The sequence below is a fragment of the Semicossyphus pulcher genome, unplaced genomic scaffold, assembly GCF_022749685.1.
Source record: "Semicossyphus pulcher isolate SPU_LCO1_2020_fin unplaced genomic scaffold, fSemPul1.0.p SCAF_7, whole genome shotgun sequence".
Taxonomy (NCBI): domain Eukaryota; kingdom Metazoa; phylum Chordata; class Actinopteri; order Labriformes; family Labridae; genus Semicossyphus; species Semicossyphus pulcher.
The window spans coordinates 14303630-14329938 of NW_027211748.1; the positions used below are offsets into that span (position 1 = coordinate 14303630).

General features: G+C 41.6%; 1 protein-coding gene across 1 annotated transcript in view; it reads left to right on the top strand.

Annotated features, from left to right (window-relative positions):
- The first annotated feature begins 1258 nt into the window (after positions 1-1258).
- Positions 1259-26309, top strand: part of agap3 (ArfGAP with GTPase domain, ankyrin repeat and PH domain 3) — a 119678-nt gene continuing 94627 nt past the window's right edge. Inside the window, exon 1 of the mRNA XM_069684336.1 lies at positions 1259-2051. Within this exon, the coding sequence (XP_069540437.1) occupies positions 1682-2051 (370 nt within the window). The 5' untranslated portion in view covers positions 1259-1681. The remainder of the gene's footprint in view (positions 2052-26309) is intronic.

Below are 26309 nucleotides of genomic sequence, written 5' to 3' on the forward strand. Positions count from 1 at the left end.
ACAAAAGACGCTTTTCTTTCTGAATCATCGACATTCATGTCCCTCTGAAATCCCTCTGTGCTGAGACCAATATTAATCTCCAGACTGAAGCTGTGTTTCATACTGTAATACTGTGAAGAATAATAAAAAATGGTTATTGCGCTCTGTATTATTAATGTGTGAGGAAGGAGTTTCTGAGCCGCAGGCTGCCGAAGAGTTCAGACTCTGTAATGCTTTCATTTTCGCTGCATTAGACTGGAAAGACTCTTATCTATAAAACTTATCATCTTGGCACATTTCGTTTTTCCTTTCTTGCATCAGAAAGTCAAATCACTTGAGCTGAAAGTGTCTCAAAGTACATTTATACTTTCTGTGGTCCTTGTGTTTGATCAGACATTATCTGCACCCACAATGCTACAAAAACAGCAGAACCTTGACTGACTGTGGCAGTCTTCTGGCCTTGAGCAGCTGTTGTTGTAGTGCGCATTCAAGCCAGCAGGGGGCTCCGTGTCCTCCTAATCAGTGAGGGGAGATTCATTATGATCCATATCACACCATGCCCAATAAGATTCCATAATCTTATACCTTTAACACCTGCTGTGATGTTTGGTGGTGCATGATGTGGGGATGGTTAGCCTAATATTACATCCAGGTGTGCGTTTAAGATAATTAGACTGATAAATATCTGCCTTTTTATGGTTTCCTCAATGTACATTTGTCTTACTATTATTCATATTTTTATGTAATGGGGCCACAGAAGTTCGAGATAAAAATAAACACATTGCTGTACCTGACATCCACCTAAAATCTGTTATAAGATACAAAGTAAAACATTATAAACGTGGAGTATTTTGCAGTTACAAGGGGATAAACATTTGGTGCGAAAAAGTCCCCAAAAAGCCCATCTGTGTGCGTAGCTGCGCGTCCACGTGCGTGTGCATGCACGTGTGAAAGTGTGAATGTGTAGGTCTGCATAGGGATATGATAGCTTTAGGCTGGTTGCCGCTTTAGTCGAGACAATAACATCTAATTCACTTTCATGTAATTGCGGCATTTACTTGTGTATGTTGCAGATTTTTCGCGGTTGCATAACTGTCAGGTAGGTTATTATAATGATGTGCACGTTGCGATTTTCTCCCCCCTCCAACAAATCCAATCACACCCTCCCCCATCTCAAGTACAATTACGTGATGGGTGACGTTTCAGCATGCGGAGGAGGGCGCTGGGCAGGGACCACTTGGACCAAAGAGGACTAAACGCTATTTGGTTTCAGCGCAGAAACAACGCATTGAAGGCAGCGGAGGACCAGGGCGCCGTGCTGAAGCCGAGCCCATTGTCTCCTTCAAACAGAGAAAGCAGCGAAGAAGAAGGCTTTGACCAAAACAGCCGTGTAGCCCAGAGAGGAGTGTCCAAGTGGTAGGCATTGCGGGTTTGTAAGCCACAGAACAAAAAGGGCCCTGGATAGATCTGGCCAATATCGGAAAATGAATCACAGTCAAGTTGTAATAATATGAGCAAGAGCCGCGTTTTGTTGCAATTGGCGACCAACTATTGATGCTTCTGCGCCGATCGTTTTCCACACCATCAGTTCGCGCGGACTTCTTTTGTTCGCATCGCCTCAATCCCAAATTCTAGTGTGCAGATCTGTGTTTCCGTTTTAAAAGAGTTAGAAGAGCCAAACAGAGCCAAACAAACAGACAAGATGAATTTCCAGTCGGGCGTCCCTGTGTCCGGTATCTCGCAGCAGTCTCAGCCGGCCATGCCCACTCCAGGCACGGTCCCGGTGGCAGTTCCCGTCCCGGTTCCCCAGTCCATCCCGTCCCAGTTCGGATCCGGATCGTCTGCGAGCTCAGGGGCCGGACAGTTCGGTTCGGGGACTGTTTCGGGCCAGGCTGCCCAGCCCGGCTCGGCGGGCTCGCAGTTTGTTTTGTCCAACTCTGCGGCCATCAGGGCAGAGATCCACCGGTTCGAGTCCGTCCACCCGAACATTTACGCAATCTACGACCTGATCGAGCGCATTGACGACCTGGCCCTGCAGAACCAGATCCGAGAGCATGTAATCTCCATTGAAGGTGAGTAAAAGGGGGGTTTATACTGGCTTTTCTGTGCCCTCTCATTCATTGAGGGTTGGGGGTGGAGGTAGGGGGGTCTCCTTTCCTTTCCTTTCCCTTCCTTTTATGTACACTTGGTAACATTGTCACAGTGTCAACAATCGCACTTTGAGGCTGGGGGCGTAGCCGATCACATAGTCCTGCTAAAGGAATGAATTGCCCCCTAAATACACCGCAGTGTTTACAATCAAATGTCCAATTTCACTCAGACTAGGCAGACTGTGCCTTTGCATTTAGCTATTTTCACATCTCATGCACCAAAATCTGACCTCCAGTGAGTCTGAGATTGATTTATTTCTAATTTGAACCAATATCTGTGGTGCAGAATGTAAAGTTACTGAGAGTTGTTTCACAGGAAGCAGAAGAAACAATAATGTACCACTAGAGCAGGTATGATGGATGTATTGGAGTTTGCTATGAAGCCATTCAGCTGCTACATTCTGTGTCACACTGGAAACTAGTCTATATGTTATTATCTGACCAGGGATGGATGACAGCGCCTGTGATACAGACCTCCCTGCTACGTGGGAAGCTTTGGCAGTGTGTCAGGTTTAAGTGGGAATGATGCACTGTCATGTGAACGTCATAAATGATGGTAGCGGTTTCTAATGTGTCTTTCCCAGCCACTCGCCCTCACATGTATCCAGTGACACAGCAGTCAGTGAACTGTCCATCAAAGTCAGCTGTTAGAGGGTCTGGAGGAGTATTACAGCAACTGTCTGAGAGTCTTTGCACCATCGGTTTCTGTCTGCTTTGGCAGGATTATCTTGATTTCAACACATTTTGTGCGGTGAAATAAAAGGAATTAAGTTGCAGTTTATCTTGGAAAAGAAGCTCTCTCAGCAAACATGAAAATCTCTCTCAGTGTGCAGTAGTTTTATTATGTGTGTAGGACTTGAGAAACAATATGGAGTACCAGTGGAACCAGCCTTGCTAGTTTGTTTTTGTCACAAATTAAAGTTGAAAGTGACAGAGTGAGGAAGTAAATGTGAGGCAACAGTAGCATTGTTTGGTCATTTTGCAAACTAAATCATCGTTTCCTCGATTATTTAACTTCGACACAACAATTTCAGCATTAAATGGAAAAATATAGCAATGTTTATTTTGTCAGCAATCGACAATCACACTTCCTGTTAGACGTCGCAGTATCCAGATGGCAAAGACTCATGGGAAATGTTGCTGAATGCTTAATGCAACTTAAGATATTGACATGTTGGATCGCGTTTGACCTCAGGGTTGTCAGAAAGACGCAGCAGGAGGGATCCGATTTTGTTCTGGTTTTGCTGATTCTTAAACAATATGTTTCAGTTCTGATATTTTCCTTGATTTACATCGCATGCGATAATGGCCACCGACATAAAAACCAGAGACAGAAAGGGAGTAGCATGGAGTGTTTCCAGCTGATAGGAGTTAAAATAGTCTGTCATGTTCATGTGAAGAAACAGCAAATCAACTGGTGGGCCTGTGGTGTCTCAGTTCAGCATGGAAGGAGAGGCTGAGTTTCCCTCTCTGCTGATGCCTTAGGATTGTTGCATAACTGTCTCAATGAAGACACGTCTTTATTCTGCATCTTGATAGGACAACACCCGGGCCTTTTATGAGTATTCTCTTAGATGTGCCTCACAAAAATAGAAAGGTTGTTGCTTGCAGCATTTACAAATCTGTTTTAATACAAATATTTTGTCTCTTCTGCCTTTTAAGTTGAGCGAAGACTTGACCTGAAAGGAAAACTGCTCTGAGTCTCCGGTGTTCGGTGTCATACATTGAAAAAGTAATGTTGTTGTTGAACGTCACTCTTATTGCGTCACCATTTCCCTTTTAAGTTTTTTAGGCTTCTTCAGTCAGAGCATTTCTTTCCACAGAATGCTCTTTCGCAACAGTCAGGAAGATTAGATGCAAAGTTGATGCTTTAAACTTCACACGGTCCTAAATTTCCCCCCGGGGATTTATAAAGCATTTCTGATTCTGATTCAGATATGTCGGCATGTTCCACTAGATAATGATTATAACTTCACTTTCAAATCCAAAGTCCTCATTTGTTCTATAGTTGTGTTAATGTAATTTACAGACTGGAAACATGTACATTATTTCATCTCAGTCTGTGTCAAATTCTGGGAAGCTGACACCAAATTGCAGTGAATGCATACATTAATCCTGCACGTCACCTTGAGGGGCATTTTGTATTCTTCAGTTAAGCAGATATCATGTATCATTATATGATTGTCAGTTATCGCAGAATCGCTGTATCACGATATTATCGTTACTCAGGGCCACGTATCGTATCGTGAGTTACCCTGCGATTCCCACGCCTATGTCTGATTGCTATAATGTACATTTTAAAAAGCCTTTATTTCACATTGCAAAAACCAAACTGGTCTTCATCAGGGCACATGTCACCATGTCATTTCACTGGTGACATGCCCTGATGATCACCAATTGGTCGCAACGTCTCAGCTATTTCAAAAGTACATTTTTGCCGTGGGAAATAAAGGCTTTATAGTTCTACAGAAATCCTACAGTGTCCTTCAGACCCAGCAGCACTTTTGCTCCTTTGTCTTCAATGTACATTTTCTGTTCTCAAAACTTGACCTCTGCAAAGCGTTACTGTCTGCTGCAGCTTCTGCTGGTGGATAAAGTGGTCACTCTGCGGCATCTTAGACACAATTTCGATTAGAAACAAGCAATGCGCCTGTGGTTCTGATGTGCTTTATGATAATCCTGAAGCTTGTTGTTGATGTTTGAGACTTGAAATCTCTCAGTAGGATGTCACACTGTCTGTGTTTGGTCGAGTATCCTTGGGAATAAACAAGGATGTGATGTTTGTGTCCACACCTGCAGGCTTAAACAAAACGTTAAAGTAGGAAATATGTATCCCAAAGCAAAAACACTGTCCCTCTGATGGTGTATTTATGACTCTGTTCAGCACATTGCTCTAATGTTCGGGGTAAACTTTGACATTATGTGTATGAGGAGTGGTGTTGTATTAATATGTGTAAGCGCACTACAGATTCCCAAAAAAGCAAAGCGCATGTTTGTGTCCTCCTCTCAGAAACGTTGCATTCACTTTGATGTACATTCTGGTGCGTTTTCATGCTGTGAAATGAGATGCAGCTGCCTTAATAAGTGTAACTCTAAAAGGCTTTGAAGAGCTGCAACAGGAGACGCTGGCCAACTTGTCTTCACCTGCACCGTGGAGCTGCAGAGCTCTTCCTCTTCAATCTTGCATCATTGCAGAGTCTGTTGCTAAGGAACCGGTGGCTCATGCATTTAGCTGAAAACGCAGAAGAAAGAGTGAATAGAAATTACCGCCTTAAACCCTTTCAAAATGAATTCCCATCTTTTACTAAGGTCCCCCTGTTGTTTTGTTGATTAATGAGATCTTTATGTGATGATGACGCTCCATGCTGCTTTTTGTGATGGCTTTCTTCGCCTCACGGGGCTCCTGCTGCAGTGATTGATATTCAGGCAAGTCCAAATAACATATATTTTCTCTTTTGTCTTTTTGAAAACAATGTTTGTGATTGCAGGACAACAGGTGATTTAGATGGGACAAGGATGTAATTCACGGTAAGCTGTGAGAATGACCAGGTCAGGAAATGCACAAGCAAAACCGCGGCGTCAAATTATAGAGAAGTAGCGAGCGGGGAGAGAGTCTTGAAGATGTTTCGCCTAAAAATTCAGAGGAAGATTAGATAACCGTGGCTGGGTTACCTGTTTAGAAGCAACTGGGGCAAAAAAACCTGCTGTTGGGACGCTGTTGCCTCCAGTTAAGTGCACACACAGATCACAAGTTACATTATATTCTGCTAAGTGTACCAAAAACCAGCCTATACTCCCAGGTTTTCAGAATTTGATGGAAAAACCCATAATATAGATGTGGAAGGAATCAAACTAGTGACTGATGACCTGTGACCTGAATGACCTTCTTAACACAAAGCTTGAATGACTCCCAAACCCTCAGGATTAGATGGTGAGGTTGCTAAACCAGCACTTTATCAATCAGGCTAAACTGAAAAGTGCCATTTCCTGGAAAGCCATTTGGCCCTAAGATGTTTTCAATGGCTGAGTCTGTGTAACATTTTGTCTTTAGTCTGGGACCAGGCTTCGTCTCCTTGTGGGAAACCAGCTCACAGACACTCTTTGTAACTGTGTCCCGTGATGGAACATAATCAGTAGTTTTTGGAGCTTGTGGGACACACTGACCAACAGATTGACTCATAAAAACTGAAGTATGCTGCTTAACAGTAGAGAGGACAAAGATGTGCACATAATGACGACAGTTTAAGCCAGCACCACAATTGGAATTACTGACTTACTTTACAGAATAAGAGAGAGGTGTTTATATACATGGAAACTTTGAGGTTTGTTGTGTCGACATGGAAAATGTCTTACGTGTGAGCGGTTTCATTCACAGCCAAATCCTTCAATTCTCTAAATCGTCATATGATTGTACAGGCCAGTCTTCTGGCCAGTGGCCATCTTTAAGTACCACTAATCATGCAGCAGGAAGCTAAAGTTTTAGCTGTCAGACAAGAAAGGCTAATCCAACAGAGGATTGCACCACAGCAGCGATCAACTGATATCAGATTAAACTCCATCCACTATGCTCAGTTACACATTGTCATAGCGAGAAATTAGGAAATAAGTAACAAGTTTTATATCTTCATCGCCAGTGTTGCACAACATGAACTCTGCAAGTTGTTCTAACAACCTTAAAGCCCTAAACCGTCCTAATACAGCAGAGTTAGTTCAGATAGCCGAGCTAATTAATACCCCACAGCCAGTTGGCATGACACTGGATACGACTGCGCCCTTGCTGCATAATTAATTGCTTAAAATAGCACATTCATTAGTTCATAAAAACAAACTAATATAATTTGTTAATGTGTCTGTACTGCGTCAAAACTAGACTTTTGTACAGGGCTGTTTTCACCCTGAACATTGAACCACAGTTGGAGTCAGGGTTAGTTCAGGGATTTGATCTTGGGGAATAAATACATGAGAGTTTGTAAGTAGAATAAAAGCTGGATCACTGAGGTAAAGAGACAGCTCCAGAGAAGGTATCTGTGATGTGATTTCAGTTATATTTTTAGCTTTTCATCTCAATGTGGAGGAGTGTTCTATTAACAAGAGTATGCCCTGGGAATAGTTTTCTTTGGTCCTATTTGCAAAGGGAGTTCTGATTGCTACCCTAATTTATGGTGCTGTCAAAGTTGCAAAATGTTCTTTTATTTTCTAAGGGTGCTCTGTTGGTAGATGAATAGATGTTTGGATTAACTTCATGCACGTATACAAAGCAAAAAAGCACCTCAGACTGTTACTGGAATATAGCAAAAGGTAAGAAATATTCAGGTTGGTTTTTTAAGAGGGTAAATGTTTGATTCCTGCTTCTTCAGCCTCAACATTGCTTTGCAAATTCTCAACAGCAGGTTCTGGACAGACCTGAGTGAACTTTTAAGGAGATTTCCTTGAGCCGAGCATTTCTATTTTACATTTCTGTAATGTCATCTTGAATCTTGAGCAACAACCGTGTTGCATAAAACTGCAAAAGCTCCCGCTGACATTCATATTTTCCAACTGACAGGCCAATGTCAGAGCAAGGGCAGGCACCTAAATCCACTGCTGCTCAAGAGGGGTGCTCGGGATTTCAAGAAAGGACTAATAAGCCTGCACAATGGGACATTGTGCGCCCAGATAGCAATAGGGACGACACAGAGAGTTACAAAAAGCCCACAGACTGAAGCCTCAGAGCTCTCTGCTGGCATTGTGTGGCACCTAAGCAGCTCCCTGGTACACACTGCATCTCTCTTGTAGTCACTTGCCAAGAGGAGCATGAGCATGAGTGCTCATCTGCTGATCACACGCAGAGAACGATGATAATGCACCTTTCCTTTGCTGCTGAAGCGGGATTTATTTCCTCCTCTGAGACTTGGATTGCTGGAATATCTTAATTAACATTATTTGTAGTGACCACTCGCTTTATGCTGTAGCAACAGTTATATATAATACAGCTTTTGTAGTTGAATTAATTTCATGATTGTAGCTATAGTCCTAATTAACAATTCTTAGTTTAACTTGAAAATCCAGGCTGTGTTTATTAATCACGTTTAACAGTTTAAAGCCTGAGATGTGTGTGTGGTTTGAATTTGATTTGAAGAACTGGGCTTACAGTTGTCACTGAAGGCCATCTGTGTCAGGAAAACGCCGCTGCTGCTTCTGGCAAGTGAGATCTCCACAATGTGCTCATTATATTTCAAAGCGTATCTGTGAATATGGATTAGAAACTGTTATAGAGTTAGAAATGTCAGTCAATACTACCAGCTGTGTCCCCTACGCGGCATGTCAATGTAAATGGCTGTTAATGTGGAATGCTAGTGTTTATAGAGTAGCTCAGTAAGTATTTACTAGTAGTAGATCTCGTGCCTAAATAAAGCCTCACATAAATACATCTGTGAAGCATGGAGTAGGCTCAACCAAGGCCTGTCTTAGCTCTCTTTATTTTCCTTTGTTCCATGTACTGAGTCACATGAAAAGCACAGATTAAACACTCCTCAACTGGAGATCCGTATCTCTCTTGTAATTTGTACATACTAATTATTTCCCCTTTATTCTTGAACATTTAACACCTGAAATTGCTAGTATTTGGTTAGCAGCATGAAGTTAATATGACAACTCTTTTATGTAACAACCACACGCCTACATACTGTATTTTAATTAAATAAGCGACAGGATTTATATGAAACTCACTCACAGAGTTGGGAATATTTTAAAAGGATAAAGCAGAATTATAAGACGTCTCAGGTAACATGCTTAATGATTTGATTGATACCTCTGTCATGTCTGTCTATAAATCAGCCTAGGGAGCTGGAGTTAGCGTGCAATTAGCCTTGCCTAGCATAAACAATACAAGCAGAGGGAAACAGCTAGCCTAGCTTCCACAAACGTTCCAAAGCTACTATAGTGTATACTAATCATCATGTCTTTGTTTGCTAAGAAATACACACACAATACATGACTTACTGTAAAATCTCAAATTGACATTTTAAAATACCTGCATGTCTCTGGCATAGAGTAAGTATGAATTTATGTGACATTTAACAGTCACAGTTGCTGTAATTTTGCTAGGCTAGCTGTTTGCTAGCTAACCGAGCTTGCTAGCATAAAACCTCCTGACTCTAGCTCAATGTATAGCTCCTGTGAGGAGTTATGACTGTTAAAGAAAGCAGGATGAGGCTTTTTGTTAAAAAACACAGCTTAAGCATGTACAGGACAAAATCAGCATAGACATTAGAGGTACGGCTCGGTCCACAGTCCAAAAAGTCTTTGCCCACAGCCAAAATCCTCACAGGAGCTTTAATGCACCTAATACGAGGCATTAATCTTTACCTCTAGCGCTCGGCAAGATGATGAACAACTGATGATGATGAAAACATATTAACACCTTTTAACATACCAATTTATGTACAAAGAAATACTGTATGTATATGTGAAATTTAACAGTCATAATAGATGTAACTTTGAACTTCCGACAAAACTAGGCTAGCTGTTTGCTAGCTAACCTCCTTTCAGTCTAAACTAAGCAAGCAATAAAACCTCCTAACTCCAGCTCTGTACTTTATGCACCAACACAACAGTGGTATCAATCTACTCCTTTAACTCTTGGCAAGATGATGAATAAATGTATTTACAAAATTGTTTATTTTAATCACTGGTAACAATGTTAAAAGGTGGTTACAGACAATAATTAGAAGTACAATCCCAGAATTGAACCAGATTTTTTTTGGCTAGCAGTGAGTATTTCTGAAAATTTTGAGAAACACTGATTACCAAGAACATATTTACTACACTTTTTCAAGAGAACCGTCCTATAGCTCTTGGAGGGAAGAGCTTATTTGCCTTATCTTATGTCCCAGAGGTCCGCGCACCACTGTCAAGCTCCCAGCTGAGCCTTTTGATGTGATGCAACACAGATTAATCCAAACACCTGAAATGTGCATACAGCAAACATGTAAAATCGCCCCAGCGCTCTCTGATAAAAGTATATGCTTTTGATTTTCCCAAAGACTTAAAGATGTTGTCAGATCCTCTGCAGCATGTGTAGCTACTGACCCACCTCTGTGTTGAGCTTGGAAGGCATCAAGTTTCAGCCATGTTTAATCCTCGAGAGCAGCGTTGAAGAAACACTTCTCAACACATTTACGTCACAGGTTTACTCTCGAGAGCGTAGTAGTAACAGACTTTACCCCTGACAGATGCACAGCAGATAACAGGGTTTGCACAGGCCTCACTCAAAAGGCTCCCTGTTTTGTGTACAGTGTGTCTCATCTGCAGCTTGTGAGCACTCATTACGCCCCCATGAAATGCGTTTTGACACTGCACCCGACTCTTGACCGAGGGTCAGCAGCGATGAGCTGTAAACAGAGCCTCGGTCCGAGCGCCTGGGAGGTCTGCGGGGTCAAAGTGCCTTTTCTGCGTCAGCCCCTCTGTCCTCTCTCTCTGTGCTGCACCTTAGCATTAGCTTATTGAATGTGACGCTATCCTCCTCGGCAGAATGTCTTCCATTGTGCCGTTGAACAAAGACCCTCTCTCTCCCATTGATGGACAGCTAATTTTTTTTCTTGTCTTCTGAATGTGGAGGGGCGGGGATGAGCTGGTCAGGGTTTTTTTTCTACTGAAGGAAAATTTAGAGTATACTCATCCTGAGAGGGTTGTTTTTTTTTTTTTTTCAAGTCTGCCATTTTCTGACAGTGTTAATGGATATGTGGAGTAGTTCTGATCTAATGTTTTATTGAAGGGGAGAGCCATTGAGTTTCCGAGCTGAGATCATTTCAAATCACTGGGTTTTTACTGAAGAATAAGAAATGCGTGTTTGTTCCGGCCTTACATGAATAAATGGGTGTTCAGCATTGGGCAGCGTCATTGTAGATAAAAGAAAGAAGAAAAGTCATAGTGTCTGAGGATATAGGGATGTAATACATATGATTTCAAGGACAGTTGCAGTTGCCTATGACTTCATGAGAGGACGCAGTATGAAATGTGATGTGGTGATGAGAAAGCAAGTACAGTATTCTCTTAAATTCACCACTGACAGACAAATAATTGAATAATCATAACTCATTATCTGAGGAGTCGTTATTTTTAAGCGATATACACAAACACATTTATTTCTCCAGTCGCTCAGTTGTCAGGATGTGCTACTTTTCTTTGTCTTCAGCGATAATTAGTGCTCGTAAGACAAAACAAGCAATTTGAGGAGGTCGTCTTCAGCTTCAGGAAAGTGTGACAGTTATATTTCACTATTTTCTGACATTTAAAGGACGTTTCAGGCTGCATTCAACAGTTATTTCAATCTGTTAACAGTTATCCAGATTGTTTGAGAAGTCTATAAAATGTGCTGTTTTTTGTCATCGCAGTCCTTTAAATGTGACGGTTTTATTTGACAGGAAGCTTAAAAACACAAAGATATTCAGTTTATTTTCATGTTTAAAAAGAAACATATCAAATGTACAAATTGCGGAAGAGATTGAATCTATGTAATCGTGTAAGAAGCTGGAACCATTATATGTTGGTCATTTTTGCTTAAAAGGGGAGCGTTATGCCAATTTCAAGCTTAATATTTCACTCTGTGATACCTGTGGAGTAGCTTAGCATAATTTACAGTTACAAAAACTCATTTTTCTCACACTGGTGCTCTGTGCAGGCCCTCATACAACTTCTGTCTGAAACTCAGTCAGCTCTGTCCCTTTAAGAAACCCCGCCCCTACAAGCCTGCTTTCTTCTTCTTCTTTTTTTTTTTATTTTTTAAATGTTATTAGTGCAAAGGAAGTGACAACAAACAAAGCAATACAAATCATTAACAAAGGGTGTAATACAAATAAAACATGTAGAGAGACATATGGGACATGACATAGCACAAGACAAGTAGGAGAGCTTATAAAACAACTAAGCAAAAACAATGAAACAAGAACAAACAAACAAACAAACAAAAAGTTTTAGGTTGTGTGGAGGATTGTGGTGGGGGGATAAGGGGGGGAGAGAGTATTTAATGAAAAGAGAAAAATGACCTGATCTGGGCCGCTTTCTTCTGACTGGCCGTTTCTCCGAAGCCTGCTGAGGCTGCACTTTGTGACGTCACAAAGTGCAGCGTGTAAAAAAAACTGTGTGAAACCTGGCGTTCACAACAGCCTGCAGACTCATACAAATTTGAAACTGCACCCATGTTTAGTCTGGACATCCAACATTGTAACATTATAAATGTCTTAACAGCATAATACCCCCTCTTTAAAATGACATTTACATTATAATGTCAAATAGTTGCGAGTCAAACAACCAATTGTAGCTCCACAAACAATAAACTGAGAAAATATGAGAGATGGTTGTAAAGATGGCCACTGAAATTGTATTGTCTTGTGATGTTTGTTATTCCTTCTATCAACATTATCCTGCTTTGTTTTTAGGCTGAGACAGCGGTCAATTAAATTCGCCATAGGCTCCTCTCTTTTTTTTTTTTCAAATCGTGCATCATCCGTATCCTATGGTGGAAGTGCTCGTGTTTCCTGCCAGCGGGGCTGGAAGCAGATGGCTGCTGACAGAGGAAGGGGTTTGGAAAGCAGTGAGTGAGCAACAGATGGAAAGGCGCATATGCCTCCAAGTCCCCTCAGCCTGCCAGCAGTCCCGTGACTAACTGTGGGAAGATTGTGGCCTCATCCAGGTTGGGGATGGATGGAGGATCATGGTGGAGGATGAAGTGTCCTTAGAATAGAAAATGGTTTTCTGATAGCAGTTTGTCTCTGGAAAATCTGCTCCAGGAGGACTCGGATCTTATTTAATTGGGAATGAATGGAGAATTATAGAAAAAGATCGATGCTGACCATTTTTTAAACACCATTTAGAAAGCGAGCCTTTATCTTCTTCAGGTTATTCCGGTTATTTAGGAAAATAAGCTCAGTTTGCCTTTTCTCTTTGAAGAGAAATCTCATACAGGGACTTTTCTGGCCCTCGGGGAGCAAATTTTCTGCACTGAAGAGGAAAAAATGCCGGATAAAGGAAGTGTGGCCTACAGTATGAGAGGCCGTAATACTGCTGAGTGTGACACGAGCATACACAAGGCTAGCTAGAAGTCCGTTACTCCTGCTTTTTGGAAGGAGTCATGTAATTGAGAACACACTATTTAGAGGCCTACGAACTGTGGAAATTCAATGTAATCTCCCTGGATAGGTCGGGGACATGTCACAGTTTCTCTGTCAGCCTTCAAGGACATGTTGGTGATGTCATTTATGTAAATAAGCAGTGAATCCAGAAGTTAGAGCCTTTTAAAATGGCTTTAAACCATTTTGTGTGAGGATAAAATCCCTTTGATTATACTTGCTCTAGCCGCCCTCAGGGTACAATCATGTGTTGGATTTGTAGTAAGGCTACGCAGCAGTTTGACATTTGCTCTCACACTCGGCTGTAAATAGAATATTCTTACTTTACATATCACATCACTGCTTTATTCATTGGACTGAGAATAGTGTAAGCATCCGTCAGGACTGTTTTTCCGAGGTTATCCCCCGTTGTCAGAGCAGCTTGTTCGACGCGTGCCAGCTGAGCGTTATCACATAGGTCCCACATTCCTTTTGTATCTGTCATTGTTTTGATGCTGTTCTGACATGTCCTCTGGCCTTGTGCTCGCACTCTTCAAAGGGGCCTCACTCAGGCAGCATGCCAGGAGCTTGTTTTCCAGTTTGGTTTGTTGCTTACTGTGGGAAAATGCTCGTCATAGATGAAACAGTGAGGAAAAACTTGCAGCAGCGGACAGTTGGTTTTAATAAAAAAACAACACAAGTTTGAATGTGAGCTGAAGCATCTGTTACCCAGCTTAAGTTTGGAGATATTTCAGTCCCTTGTTCTGAGAATCAGATTGAGGAGGGGTTGAAGTTTTATTCTGTGGGAGAGGAAGTGTAACATGACCCCCATTTACTGTTTATACCCCGTTTCCTGCTTTTCCCCCCTCGACTGGAATAACCTAGAGTTGTTCCACGGCTCAATCCCTCTGGCCATGACCCAGGACTCATGTCATGCGGCGGGGTATGTGAACTGCATGTACAACAACCCCTCTAGGAACACAATCGCCGCTCCCAATTTGGACCAGACCTCAGAGGGGGTTTTCAGAATAACCTCTATTAGCACAGGACGCCGGCTCCGAGCTGTAAGGATCCACTTCCTGCTGCACTTGGCTGAAGTTGTACTCTTTTTGAACGTCTGTGTTCTTTACACATGCAGGTTTGAATGGACCCTATTGTAAGTGGTGCATAGTAAAGATACTGCCCATGAGTGATTACTGCATTATTAATGAGATAATACTCTGGAACATTTATAAGTCTGGAAACATTTTCCTTTCCATTGAAAGCAAATAATGACTTGCGGCAAGCACAAATCATACCCCTAATGCATCATACCCATGTGGTTTTAGGGGTCCTACTTTATTGCACATTAAGCATTTATTCTATTCCAGAGGCAACATGGTTAATATGTCTTGTGTGTGTAGGGAGCCTAATGACTTTTAGCTACAGTGTTTGTGCTCTTATGCATTAATCATGAAAAAAAGAGGTAGTTAGAGCATCTTTAAAAAGGGGGGGGAGCATCTGGCAACAAGACAGCACATTTATCTCAAGGTTCGGCCTAAATTATAGCCGGCCACAAGAGGCCAAACATCAGAGGCAAAAGAAAGAAGTCAATCTGGAGAGTTACATTTTTAAAAGCTTGCCAGTTAGAGCGATGTTACTATGGAGATTTGGAAGGAACAAAATCACCAGAATGCTACAGTTTTCACCCAGCACCATTTGGTCCTTTTTTTTTATTGTTGTTAAAATGCAGCGTTTTTCAGATATGAGGCAGTGCTGCAAACTGTAACGTCCTCTGTGTGAACGCTCACTCCGCAGCGCCCGTAAAGCCGTTCAGTCTTGCTCGGGGCTGTGTCAGTAGCAGCGACCGGTTCGGATGATGAGATTTTCCTCATTGAGGTGTCTGGCGTGAAAAGTGCAGCGTTCAGCAGCCTGACACTGTTCTCAGAAGATGAGCTCTGCCTCTATTTGCTGCTCCTGCGATGGAACGAACTGCTGGCCCCAAATAAATCACTGTAAAGTTAAAACGGAGGAATTATGACACTTGTGTTGCCACGCAGTACATCTCGGGCCCCACTGTGCTCTTGGGTCCATTCTGTTGTGAAATTGGACCAACTGGTGTCTAGAGATGCACCCTGCTGCTGTGTTAAAGCATAGTGAGCCATTTGTATCCATTTTGCGAGACGTTTATTTCCTCAAAAACGTGTTTCTTAGCTTTTTACTTCTGTACTTCTGTGTGTTATTTCTCAAGTTTCAAGAATACTTGCACAAAAAACGAGGATATCTCACATTACTCATGTTTGAGTAGGGCTTCTGTGAAAGTATTCACACTACTAAATTGTGGCTTTTCACACATTTAGCTTCAAGAGACCTTCCACTCAAAAAAAGGTATCTTTTGTTGTGTCAGAATCTGGCATGAAATCTGGCATTGGCCTAAAACAATTGGCTGCCAATTTAGGCCCAAGCTAATTCAAAGCAACATTTTGTCTGTTTAGACAATAAAACAAATCTTCCTGTGGTTTCTTTATGCCAATAGGGCTTAGTAAATGGGACTCTACGTTTAGTGGGCTGGCGGGAGAGTTTAGTGGCCCACTTTCAGAATCAATCCACACGTTCACTCATGGATTTTTTAGATGTCACGTTTGGGAAAAGTCCATCCTAGTGAAATCTGAGTTCACTCCATCAGCACAGACGTAGGGCGTGTAGCTTCAGCAGCCCAGAGGGCCTGTTTTCCGGGCAGAGGATCGGGGGATGTTATACTTTCAAAGCGTGAGATCTCTGGTTATGCTTCTCCTTCGTTTGGCTGAGAGTCGAGCAGATCTGCCGGTGGATGGGTAGGCAGTGTGCATGTGTTATGTAACAGGAGTAGGTGGCTGGAGTAGCTCTCTGCGTGAGTGTGTGTTTGTTGTGTGCATGTGGTACTCTCTGGATGTGTGAATTCCCCCCCTACACACACAAACAGGCCTTTGCATCTGACCTGAATGGTGGAGTGCAATACCCCCGAGGAGGTGGATGTAATGGGAGTTTAGGGGGGTAGGGACGAGGTATTGGATGGTGTCATGTTGTGACGGAGGGTGAGGAATCGGGGTAGTGAGTCTGCCCTCTAGGAAGCCTCTAAACACTACTTGTCTTGCTAAATCAATCTAAACTATTTTCTAGGATTATAACCAGCTTTTTTTGTACTCTGACCTCTCAATATAGCCTCAGTGCAGATAATTGCCCCTGTATATCGCTCCGACTGCTGGCTCAGACCCTTTTGTTTGCAGCTGCTCCGGGACTAGACATCCTTATTTTTGACAAAGCCCGGATCAGATCTCATCAGATAGAGTCCCCAGAGGGCGGGTCGACCTGAGATTGTCTGCTGCTGAGCCGCTGCCGTGGTATATTTGGATGGATGGGATAATTCAGCGCAGAATTTCTCCCCTAAAACATCCACACAGGTTTGTTTGCAGTAGAGCACTTTGTGCAGTCACGGGTGAGAGAGATTTTCACCTTTAAGTCATCCTTAAACATGACTTCATTCGCTTTCTAAATCCTTTTAGTTCTGCTTAAGGTCACAGGGGGACGGGATGGATCCCAGCATGCACAGTGTGGAGGCAGGTAGCTCATTGCACGACTACATGCTGCAGACAAGCACGACGAGTGACGACAGATCATTTGCACTCAGCCTGAGAAGCATGTTCACTGGGATAGGGCTTAAAATATTTGTTGATTGAGCAAGTAATCAGTGAACAGACAATTATTCGACAACATCAGCTACTTTGATCACACATTAATCACTTTTCAAGCAGAATGCGCTCACTTTGGCTAATTTAAAGATATAATCTGGAACATTTTCATCTAAATAAATGTCTGTTAAGTCTCTATCTATTGCCGAATGAGATAACACAATGGTGATTGAGCCTATGGCCCACTGATGAAAGCCTTTGCATTTGCAGTATTATGCACTGGGTGTCTGTGGCGACATTCACGGAAAAAATCACAAGCGGCGCCCAGTTAGTGACACTTTTTCCATTAGCCAGCAGTGGTTGGTCTGCCAGAGAGGGTAGGCGGAGCTAAGCGGCTGCTTTTCCGCGCTCTGCAAGTGTTGCGAGTAAACAGTATCTACTATGGCTGAACAAACAAAGAAAAGATCTATTACTACAGATACAACTTCAAAAACAAGTGCAAATCCCCAAAAAAAGAAACAATCATTTCAGTTTAGTTTTAGTTAGTTTTACGAGTTCATAAGTAGTTTTATTTTTATTTTGAGAAAATGGCGAGTTAAGGTTTAGTTTTTATTTAGTTTAAGTTTTTGGTTTGCACATAAAGTATCATCTTCTTTGGACTTTCTACGGGAGCCGACATACGCTATGTTACTTTGCTGCCACCTTCTGGAGCTACTTTGTTACTGTGTCATCGTCATTCTAGGATCTTTTTATTAGGCCGGTGTCTCTCGTCAAACAGAATATGACAAATTGGTTTCGCAACAAAAACGAAGCTGATTTTACCTGCAGTTTCAGTTCGTGTTGCACTGTTCATTATAGTTTTTATTTTTATTTTTTTTAAACTGGCTTTTTTATATTTATTTCAGTTAACTAAATTATTTGTTCACTGCTAGTTTTTTAGTTTTAGTTTTCGTTAACGATAATAACCCTGGCTCAGATGAAGGCAGACAGTCTAGAAAGGAAAGCGAACGTCAGCGAGGAAAATCAAGAGCTACAACCGTAACAAAGGGAGCCAACCGTAGACGTCTGGTTATCTCGGAAGTGAGCTCCTGCAATTACCATTTATCACCATAAGGACCAAATAGGACTAAATGAGATCTTCGAGATTGCCACATTACACGTCTGAAATATCAGTTTTTGTAGCTTTTCTTTGTCTTATATGATTGTAATTTAAATGTATTTTACTTTTGGACTGATGTTTGAATAAAACTGTAAATCTGAAGACGCCATATTCGGACATTTTTCACTCTTTTCGCACATCTTATAGACGTTGATTAAAGGAGAAAGTAGTCAGCAGATTCATCGTTAGTGGCAGCATGAGAACAAAACACTCAGTCACCACCACCCCCTGTCTGCTACCTGTATTTTTATATCACAGCCTTCTGCTTTAAATGTCTGGTACACGTGCCTTGTTGGTCACAGTGTCTCAAAACACAGCTATTTACTTAATTGCAGGAAGAACTGAGCGAGCTATAATATGATGCACTGTGTGAATTAGGTGGTATGCTGATGACTCATTGCAAATTCTTCTGGTTGCATATGACCCGTGCTGAGCAATGCAACGCCTCAGCCTGCACTGACTCAAGGACACAGAGTGCTGCTGCAAAACCAAACATGGAGTGCTTTTTGATGACTATGAGTTATTGAGCGTAGGGTCCAACTAAGCAAGTAGAAGCACTACACACGTACACTTTTCCCTTAACGTGACAGCAGCTACGTTTTGTTATGTTGTTTCTATGGAGCTTCACTTGAGCATCCTGGGTAATTTGTCCTCTTGCGTCCATCTGGAGAAAATAACACCCACTCTAACTCTTACATTTTTGTTGGATGCCTTGCTTATGAAGATCTCTCAAATGTAATGTGTTCCCGAATGGGAAGAGATGTTACCTAATATCAACCATATTCTGCAGTTTCAAGGAGCCGAAGAAGCAGCTTTCGTCTGAGAGGAAGCCAGGATCCTGATGTGATTATTTAGATAAAGGTCGCATTGAACTTGTGCTGCATTAGTCTGTCAGAGCTAAATGGCTGAAGATGGATAGAAAATGACTGTAAATGCAGGAAAGTGACGGAAGAAGAAAGTGCTTTTTGACATAATGTCTGTTCAGCGGCATTTACCTGAGATTTCCTTTTATGTCTGGCCTGTTTCCATCAGGTCAGATAGAAGCCGAGGGGAGAGGAGCTTTGGAAACATGGGGGAGAAGAAGTCAACTAACTCAATTAAGCATCTGGTCGTCAGCAGATCTGGTCGAGCATCGTAACACGAGATAATCTAAACTCAATAAGGCACCTCGGTGATGTCTGCGATGACTTTGATGTGATGTCACAGAACAGGAATGTCACCTGCGATCTCGAGTTTTGTCAAAAAACGACATTCTGCGTTTTGATTTTCATTTAATGCTGCTATTCAGATCCGACACGTAAGCACAAAAAGTCTCTGTTGTCTGAAAAAAGTTCAATCTGTCAGCGAGCTTTGACGTCTGAGGCTTATTTCTGACATCTTACAAAAATGGGAAAATGTCAGCCTTATGGGGACTTGTTCTCGATAAAGCCTATCCTGACAACTTGTGCTTCTTTGCCGCCACTTCATGAATTATTCATTCAATACTTTGCGATACATTATTCCACTCCTTTATTGAGTTACCTACAACAGATTGCGGTGTCATACGCTAGCATAAACAAAGTGTCAGCATTACGAGCAGTCAGTTGAACTCGCTGAATATTACACTGATGAATCTGAACTTATTTGAGACTTTGGATAATTTCTTTTGAAAGGTGTCAAACTTTAAATATATTAGCTTGAATATAAAACAATGGATGAGAATGAAGAATGACAGGAAAACAAATGTTTGTTGACAGCTTCCCCTTAAGAAGAAACTCTTACATACTTGTAGAATATCGGGTTTTTCATGGCATGTGCAATAATGAATCCCCTTAAATGTATTTGGTTACACATCCTTGCACGTGTGCACCCATCGAGTGTCACTAAGTGCTCTCAGGGGTCATGTACTACTAGATTAGGTATACATAAAAGCAAACAGATATAATGGGTTCATAATGGAAGACAAGGCCTTATTGAGTAACCCTCTGAGATCCGACAAACTGATTTATTTTCAACTTAGCATCTATTGAACTCCTCATTGATTTTCTTTGTTTCCTCTCCCTCATGCGCCCGCTGCCGCGGCCCACCTTGATGGATTCCAAACATCGTGCAACTCTGCAGGTAAGCCTCGCAAACACAAGCCACTGTGAACACACACTACAAAGCAGTGATATTTTGACGCACTTGCACGGACACATTCATAACTTGTGTGCGAGCTAGTCCGCCACACTGGGCTCTGTTCCCCCGTCTGGTCTGTGGATCCTCAAGCCAGACAAAGGCCTGACTCCCTGCCCCTCTCGCCCTCAGTAGATTTACAAGCCAGCTGTCAAACTGAGTGTAACAGTACCCCTGTATCAGTGAGGGCGCGCTTTGTGGCCATGGCCATCTGGATGTTGTGCGTAACAGCAGGTAAACTGAGGGTCAGGGGACTTAATAAGGACTGAATAAGAAGTACCAACATATTTTCTTTTAATGAGCTCAAATGCTCAAAGACTTTTACTTTCTGGGTAGAAACGAGGCCTTTTTTTTTTCTCGATGTGCAGACGGCCAATCTACCCATAAGCCTCTTACAGACCCCCTCGAATGAAATTCAAGTTTTTAACCTTGTTAACATGACCATGTGGTGTTTTTCATGTGCGACAAGACGTATCAGGAGCAGAATATGCACTCAACTGTCATGGCAGAGTATTTCTGATTGGAAAGTGAAGTGACAGACTCAAAAACATGGAATCAGACGGGCATGGTTTTACATATCTAAAATAAACAGCCCTGTCAACTTGCAGGGTAGTGCTACAGCGATATGAGGGGTATCAAAGGAGAAGCATGGTGTAGCTAGGGATTGCTGTTTTGCAAGTTCACTTTAACTTGAGCTGGCAAACTGGAACAAGATTAATCCATCATTAGGATCACAGTATTAGCTGATAAGGATGTCAAAAGATACGTACTGTACAGAGCGATACATTTACCATCCTGATGTGTCAACTTGACGACAGGTGAGCAGTGGAGGTGTGGGTTAAGATATTGAGGCGGGGGCTATTTGCATACTTAATAAAAGCAAAGGTGCAGAGTTACATCTAAGCTATTTACTGATTTTTTTCAGTTAAAAATCTTTTGAATATGTAGTTCTGGCGAGTAGAGGAGTTGTTTAGGGGTACATTTTACAGTATATGTTATAAGCTGTAGAAGAATTGCGTGTACTCTTTGTTTTCCGTACCAAATAGATTTCCAGTCTTATTATATCTGACATATGCTCTGTGAAAGCAAAGGAGCGTATAGCCCAGGGCAGGTCATAAGCAGGCCAGTAGTGATGATCTATTAAGAGGTCCTCTGAGCACATGGGTCTCTGCATCTCCTTCTGGAGCACTGGGATTGTTCATACAGTTAACCTCCTCAGAGGATCCCAGATGGGGATGCCATCCTCTCAGCTGGCCTACTTCCTTCCCTCTCCTAACACTTAAGACCAATCTGCTTGTGCCTTTTCTTTTGCTTAGCCAGCCATGTAATTATTGTGTACATTTCGCCCTTGCTGAAGTGGAAGACACTCGTCTTATGCAGAATTTTTTCCTATGGTTGGGAAACCCGTGCCGTTCCATGAGCGACTGCGGTCGGAGCCTGGCAGGGCAGGAGTAGCAGGAATGTGTTGCTAACAGTGGTGCTTCTAATTTACAAAGGAGAAATGAATGTCCTTAAAGCTGAGTGAAGTGAGACTTCATTTTAATCAACTGCATGACAACAGAATAAGCCATTAATTTAGCTCAATAACACAGCTTCTTTGTAGCAGCGACCGTCACAGATAGGAACACAATATTGGAGGAGAGCTCGGGTATCTGCTGCTGTGATGATGCAGTTGAAATTCATGTTATCAAAGATGGCATGGCGGGCTGTACCGAGCCAGAGAAAATGAAACAGTAGTCGGTAGTAGTCTCTTGAAAGTTAAATGGGAACCCCAGGTGTATCAGGAAAGCACTGTAGGCTAGAAATCTGACCTAACTTTAGAGTGAGTCAGTCTTCTGTCTTACCTGATTTAACTGTAAACTCACCAAGTCCATTCATGTTTATTTGTGCTTATGGTTTAAGTAATAATAATCTTAAGAACGAAATGCACACAGAATAAACTCGGGGATTAACCAACTGACAGGATTGTTACATGAGAGTCCATTTGTCGTTCATTATTTGTACTGCTCTCAGTATTAAGCATTTAACACATGCACTGACTCATGTGGTGTGTCAGTCGAAATACAACACCTACGCCCCTTTTATCTTTGTTTGCCACACACTGATAGAGATCCCTATGGTCGAGCTGCAGTCAGGGGTGACAGTCGGTGGTTTGGGACTGTTTGAAGCTCCACTCGACACCTGCAGAATGATTTGGACTTTGTTTACTCCTCTTAATTACTTGCTGTCATCATATTGACATGGACAGTGCGGACTTGGCAATAGGTGGCAACACAAACAACATTCAGAAGGGTGTGTGTAATTAGAATCAACCAACATGATGCATGACTGACAAATTGGCCAGTGCATAGTGTTACGTGATAAACAAAGCATACAAATTGATTTGTGAAGAATGACTGACAAATATTCTTATAAAACAGACCTGCCTGATTAAAAAATAGGTCGTGGTTTTATTAAACGCAGTGTTTTTTGATCAAATCAGTCGGTCATTTTCAAAAGAAACCACAATAAAAGCAGAAGTTATACTTATCATCTTAATTTATAATTTCGTTTTTTGAATACCATCACTCATAACTCATTCAACCAGTGTTCCTTGCAAATATATTTCTATTCATTCCTATTCTATTCAATATTTATCTTAGTATTTGTGTATGACAAAACAGAAAGCTCCCAATAGAAGGAATGGAAACCACAATTATTCTTTTTTTTGTCTTTCACTTATTTGTCTCTGTGGTTAAGGATTATCTGCCCTTGAATGTTAGGGCATTTTGTTAGAATGTAAAACAAGGTTTTTAAAGTTCCTGTGAGGACCTTTTGGTTTGTGTTAATTTTGATGACCCCTGTGGACAAAGCCGTACCTCTTATCTCTTTGCTGATTTTGTCCTGTACATGCTTAAGTGGTGTTTTTTAACAAAAAATCTCATCCTGCTTTCTTTAACAGTCACATGTATCACTCACTTTAAATTTTTGCCCTGGAAAATGTAAACTAAGGCAGCATTCAGTTAATCGCTTCGTCTGACACCTACCCCCCGCCAGCAGTTTCGGGCATTAAAAATAACTATTTAGAAATAATCAACCTGGTCACTGATGGCCTGGTTCGCTTTGTAGGTCATATTTAGTAAATATTTTCAGTCTGTTTCATAACCAGCAAAAAAAACTCCTCACAGGAGCTCTAAGTGTGATTTTCATAAATTATATAAATTCAGTATTAATGATTCATTGAAAATTAAACTTTCATGCAGGCTGATATTGAGCTTATATTCTTACTGCTGCATTGGCAAACTCGGGCCACTAGGGGGCAGACAATTCAACACAAACCAACGGATAAGCAGCCACCACATTACGAGTTATTGTAAGCATATAATGCTACGTAGTGTGCATAGCTAGCAGGCAAGGAACAAGATTGATATTACTTTGGAGTTGTGTTTTTGGCCACCGGGTGAATGTAAGTCCGATATTAACTTTCTTTTTATCTCTGTTGCGGGCTTAGCCAAACTCTTGAATATGTGTGTCGTTTGGTTTCTAGGTGCTTAATTAGCGAACGTTAATCAGAGACACGACCGTCAATTTCAAACTGTCCGAGCATAGATGCTGGGGAGGTAGGATACAGTTTGTTAATGAGCTTCTGTTTTTTGCTGGAAACAGCTACATCCGTTGGTTGCTGAGAGTTGAAGACACTGGATAAATATGCAGTGGAGTTGTATGTTAAGCCAAAACAAACCGAAATGTTTGTCTAAGCTAGCAGTTCGCTGTGGTGTACGAAGGCACTCAAAGGATGGAGCTAGCATAAACGCTAACTTCGACATGCGAAGTAGCTCACGTGACAATGCTAACATGCTTATTCAAAGCAGGGGTGATGCTCACCATGTTAAAAATCTCAGCTAAGGTCCTTAGCCTTCTAGCATTAGCTAATTAACATTAAACACAAACAGCTGTGGAGGTAGGAGATTTCTTTACGTTCATATGTAACGTTACATCGTCCCAATTTCACCTGATAATGGCGCAAGGGTCTGGGGATCATCAAATATATTCAAATTCAATCACCGCCGTGTAATATGAATTCTTATTCAAAGGTAGGCTAATGGATATCTAACCAATATTTCAGTCAGGACTTAAGACATGCAATAACCAACAGGCTTTTAACTCTTTTTTTTAAGCTATTAGCATGATTTTACAGGCACTCTGCCTGCATTTTATTAGCAGGATGATTTTCTGGTTGACTGACTTGTGTTGAATCCCAGGTTGGATATACAGGTATGAGGCTACAGATAAACCTCAGACTCAGAAGCTGAATGACTTTTTTCCCCCTGTCCTCAATCTGCACATCCCTTTGCCTGATTCTCCAATTTCTAGAAAAATTATTGATTTGTTTGCAATGAATGGGCTGACTGCTGCTCAAATGAATGGAGCATAATTTCTAAACAGTAATGCCCAGTAAAGACTGGGCAGAATTGGTCACACCTCGAAGAATACACGCATCCAAGTTTGATACATTAAAACCAATGGCAGTATGTCATTGCTGTTATGTCAGGAATCATGATTTACTACTGGTAACAAGACCGTAGGTCATCATCAGTATGTCTATAAATCTGATTCCACTTTCAGCTAGTAAGTCTGACCGTGTAACCCATAAAGCGTAGTTTTACTGCTTTGATTCCAGTTTGGGAGACTCTTGTTTATGACCACACCTCCACACCACCCTGCCTGTAATCACATGCCACTTACAATTTTGTTTAGTGTTTTAAGCAGTCTTTTTGGGAATAACCTTACTCACTGCACACCATAACACCATAATGTCTTCCTTTATGTGATTTTAAAAAAAAGTCTTGTCAAATCAGGTGCAGTATGTGTTGTGTTTGGCTCAAAGACCTGAGGGTCGACAACACTCTCTGATGATGGGAGGCTTTTGTGATCCAGACGGCTCATGTCTTTCTTTGCTTTTCCATTCCCATTTCTGTATTGACTATAAAATCAGAGGATGTAGCAAAGGAAGAGGGGCACAGGCGGTGCAGGAATCTTTCATTGCCACCCTGTGGAGTGGCTCATGGCTTCCCCAGTTGAATTGCGTTACGTAAGATCTGCAACCTCACACTTAAACAGAAAGGAGAGTCATAAATCAACCTGCAGTCGCAACAACACAGCAACTTTTGCCTGAGTTCTTCTGAGTGCTCCTCATCTCGTCTTTCTCTTTGTCCTCCACTTAACTCTTTCTAACTCTTTCCTTTATGTAATATATAAAGACGATAGACTGGGAGGGAGATGATGCTAGCATTTTTTACAACACCGCCAGTTTTGATGATTTATAACTGGTCTATCTTCAGGGCTCTGAGAGGATGCATATTGGTAATGATAGCAATTTGGCTGAAAATGACAAACTATGTTATGTCCTTTCCTTTGTCATGTCACCACTTTTCTCTACATTTCTTCATTGCAGTGCATTTTAAGCCCATAATTTGTAGGCACAAAATGTTGTTTGTAAGAGTCGCCGCTTTTCCTTGTCTCATCAACTTTTCCAAACAAAGGGGAAAGTTTTCCTGCATTCTTCCAGTGTCACAAAAAAGGATTTTGGATGGAGCGTTCTCTTGAATATCTTAAAAAAGTTAGAAAAGCTGACGCAACTCTTTCCATGCTAGTTGAGTTTAGCGTTTTCTGCCCAGATGATTCGCTTTGCCATGTCTCGGAGTGTGAAATTTGCTGTGACGCGCTCGCTGTCTCTTCTGGTCTTCCACCCTCTGTGTGAAGAATGAATGGGAGACGGCAAAAAGATGCACTCTACATCGTCTATTCTCCTCTCCTCTTTCTCTCACTCTCATACTCACAGCTTTACTCATACCCAAGCCCTATGTTATATATTATATATTTCAGGTTTGACTTTTTACTTTGATATTGAAATCATTATCTGAAATGAGTCTGTTTCTGCTATTAGCCAGGACAGTTAATTTGTTGCTCTATTAGATTTTTATTACATCAAAATAGCACACGTTTTCTGCCTGGTTTTGCACTTATTACACATATTTATCATACAAAACAAAACAGTGCCTGTGTAGAAGAAAACAAATCATACTTTTACAGTGCTACCTCCATTTTGTCCTGTCATGTAATAGCTCTGTAGCCTCTTGTAGTGTTTGTAGAG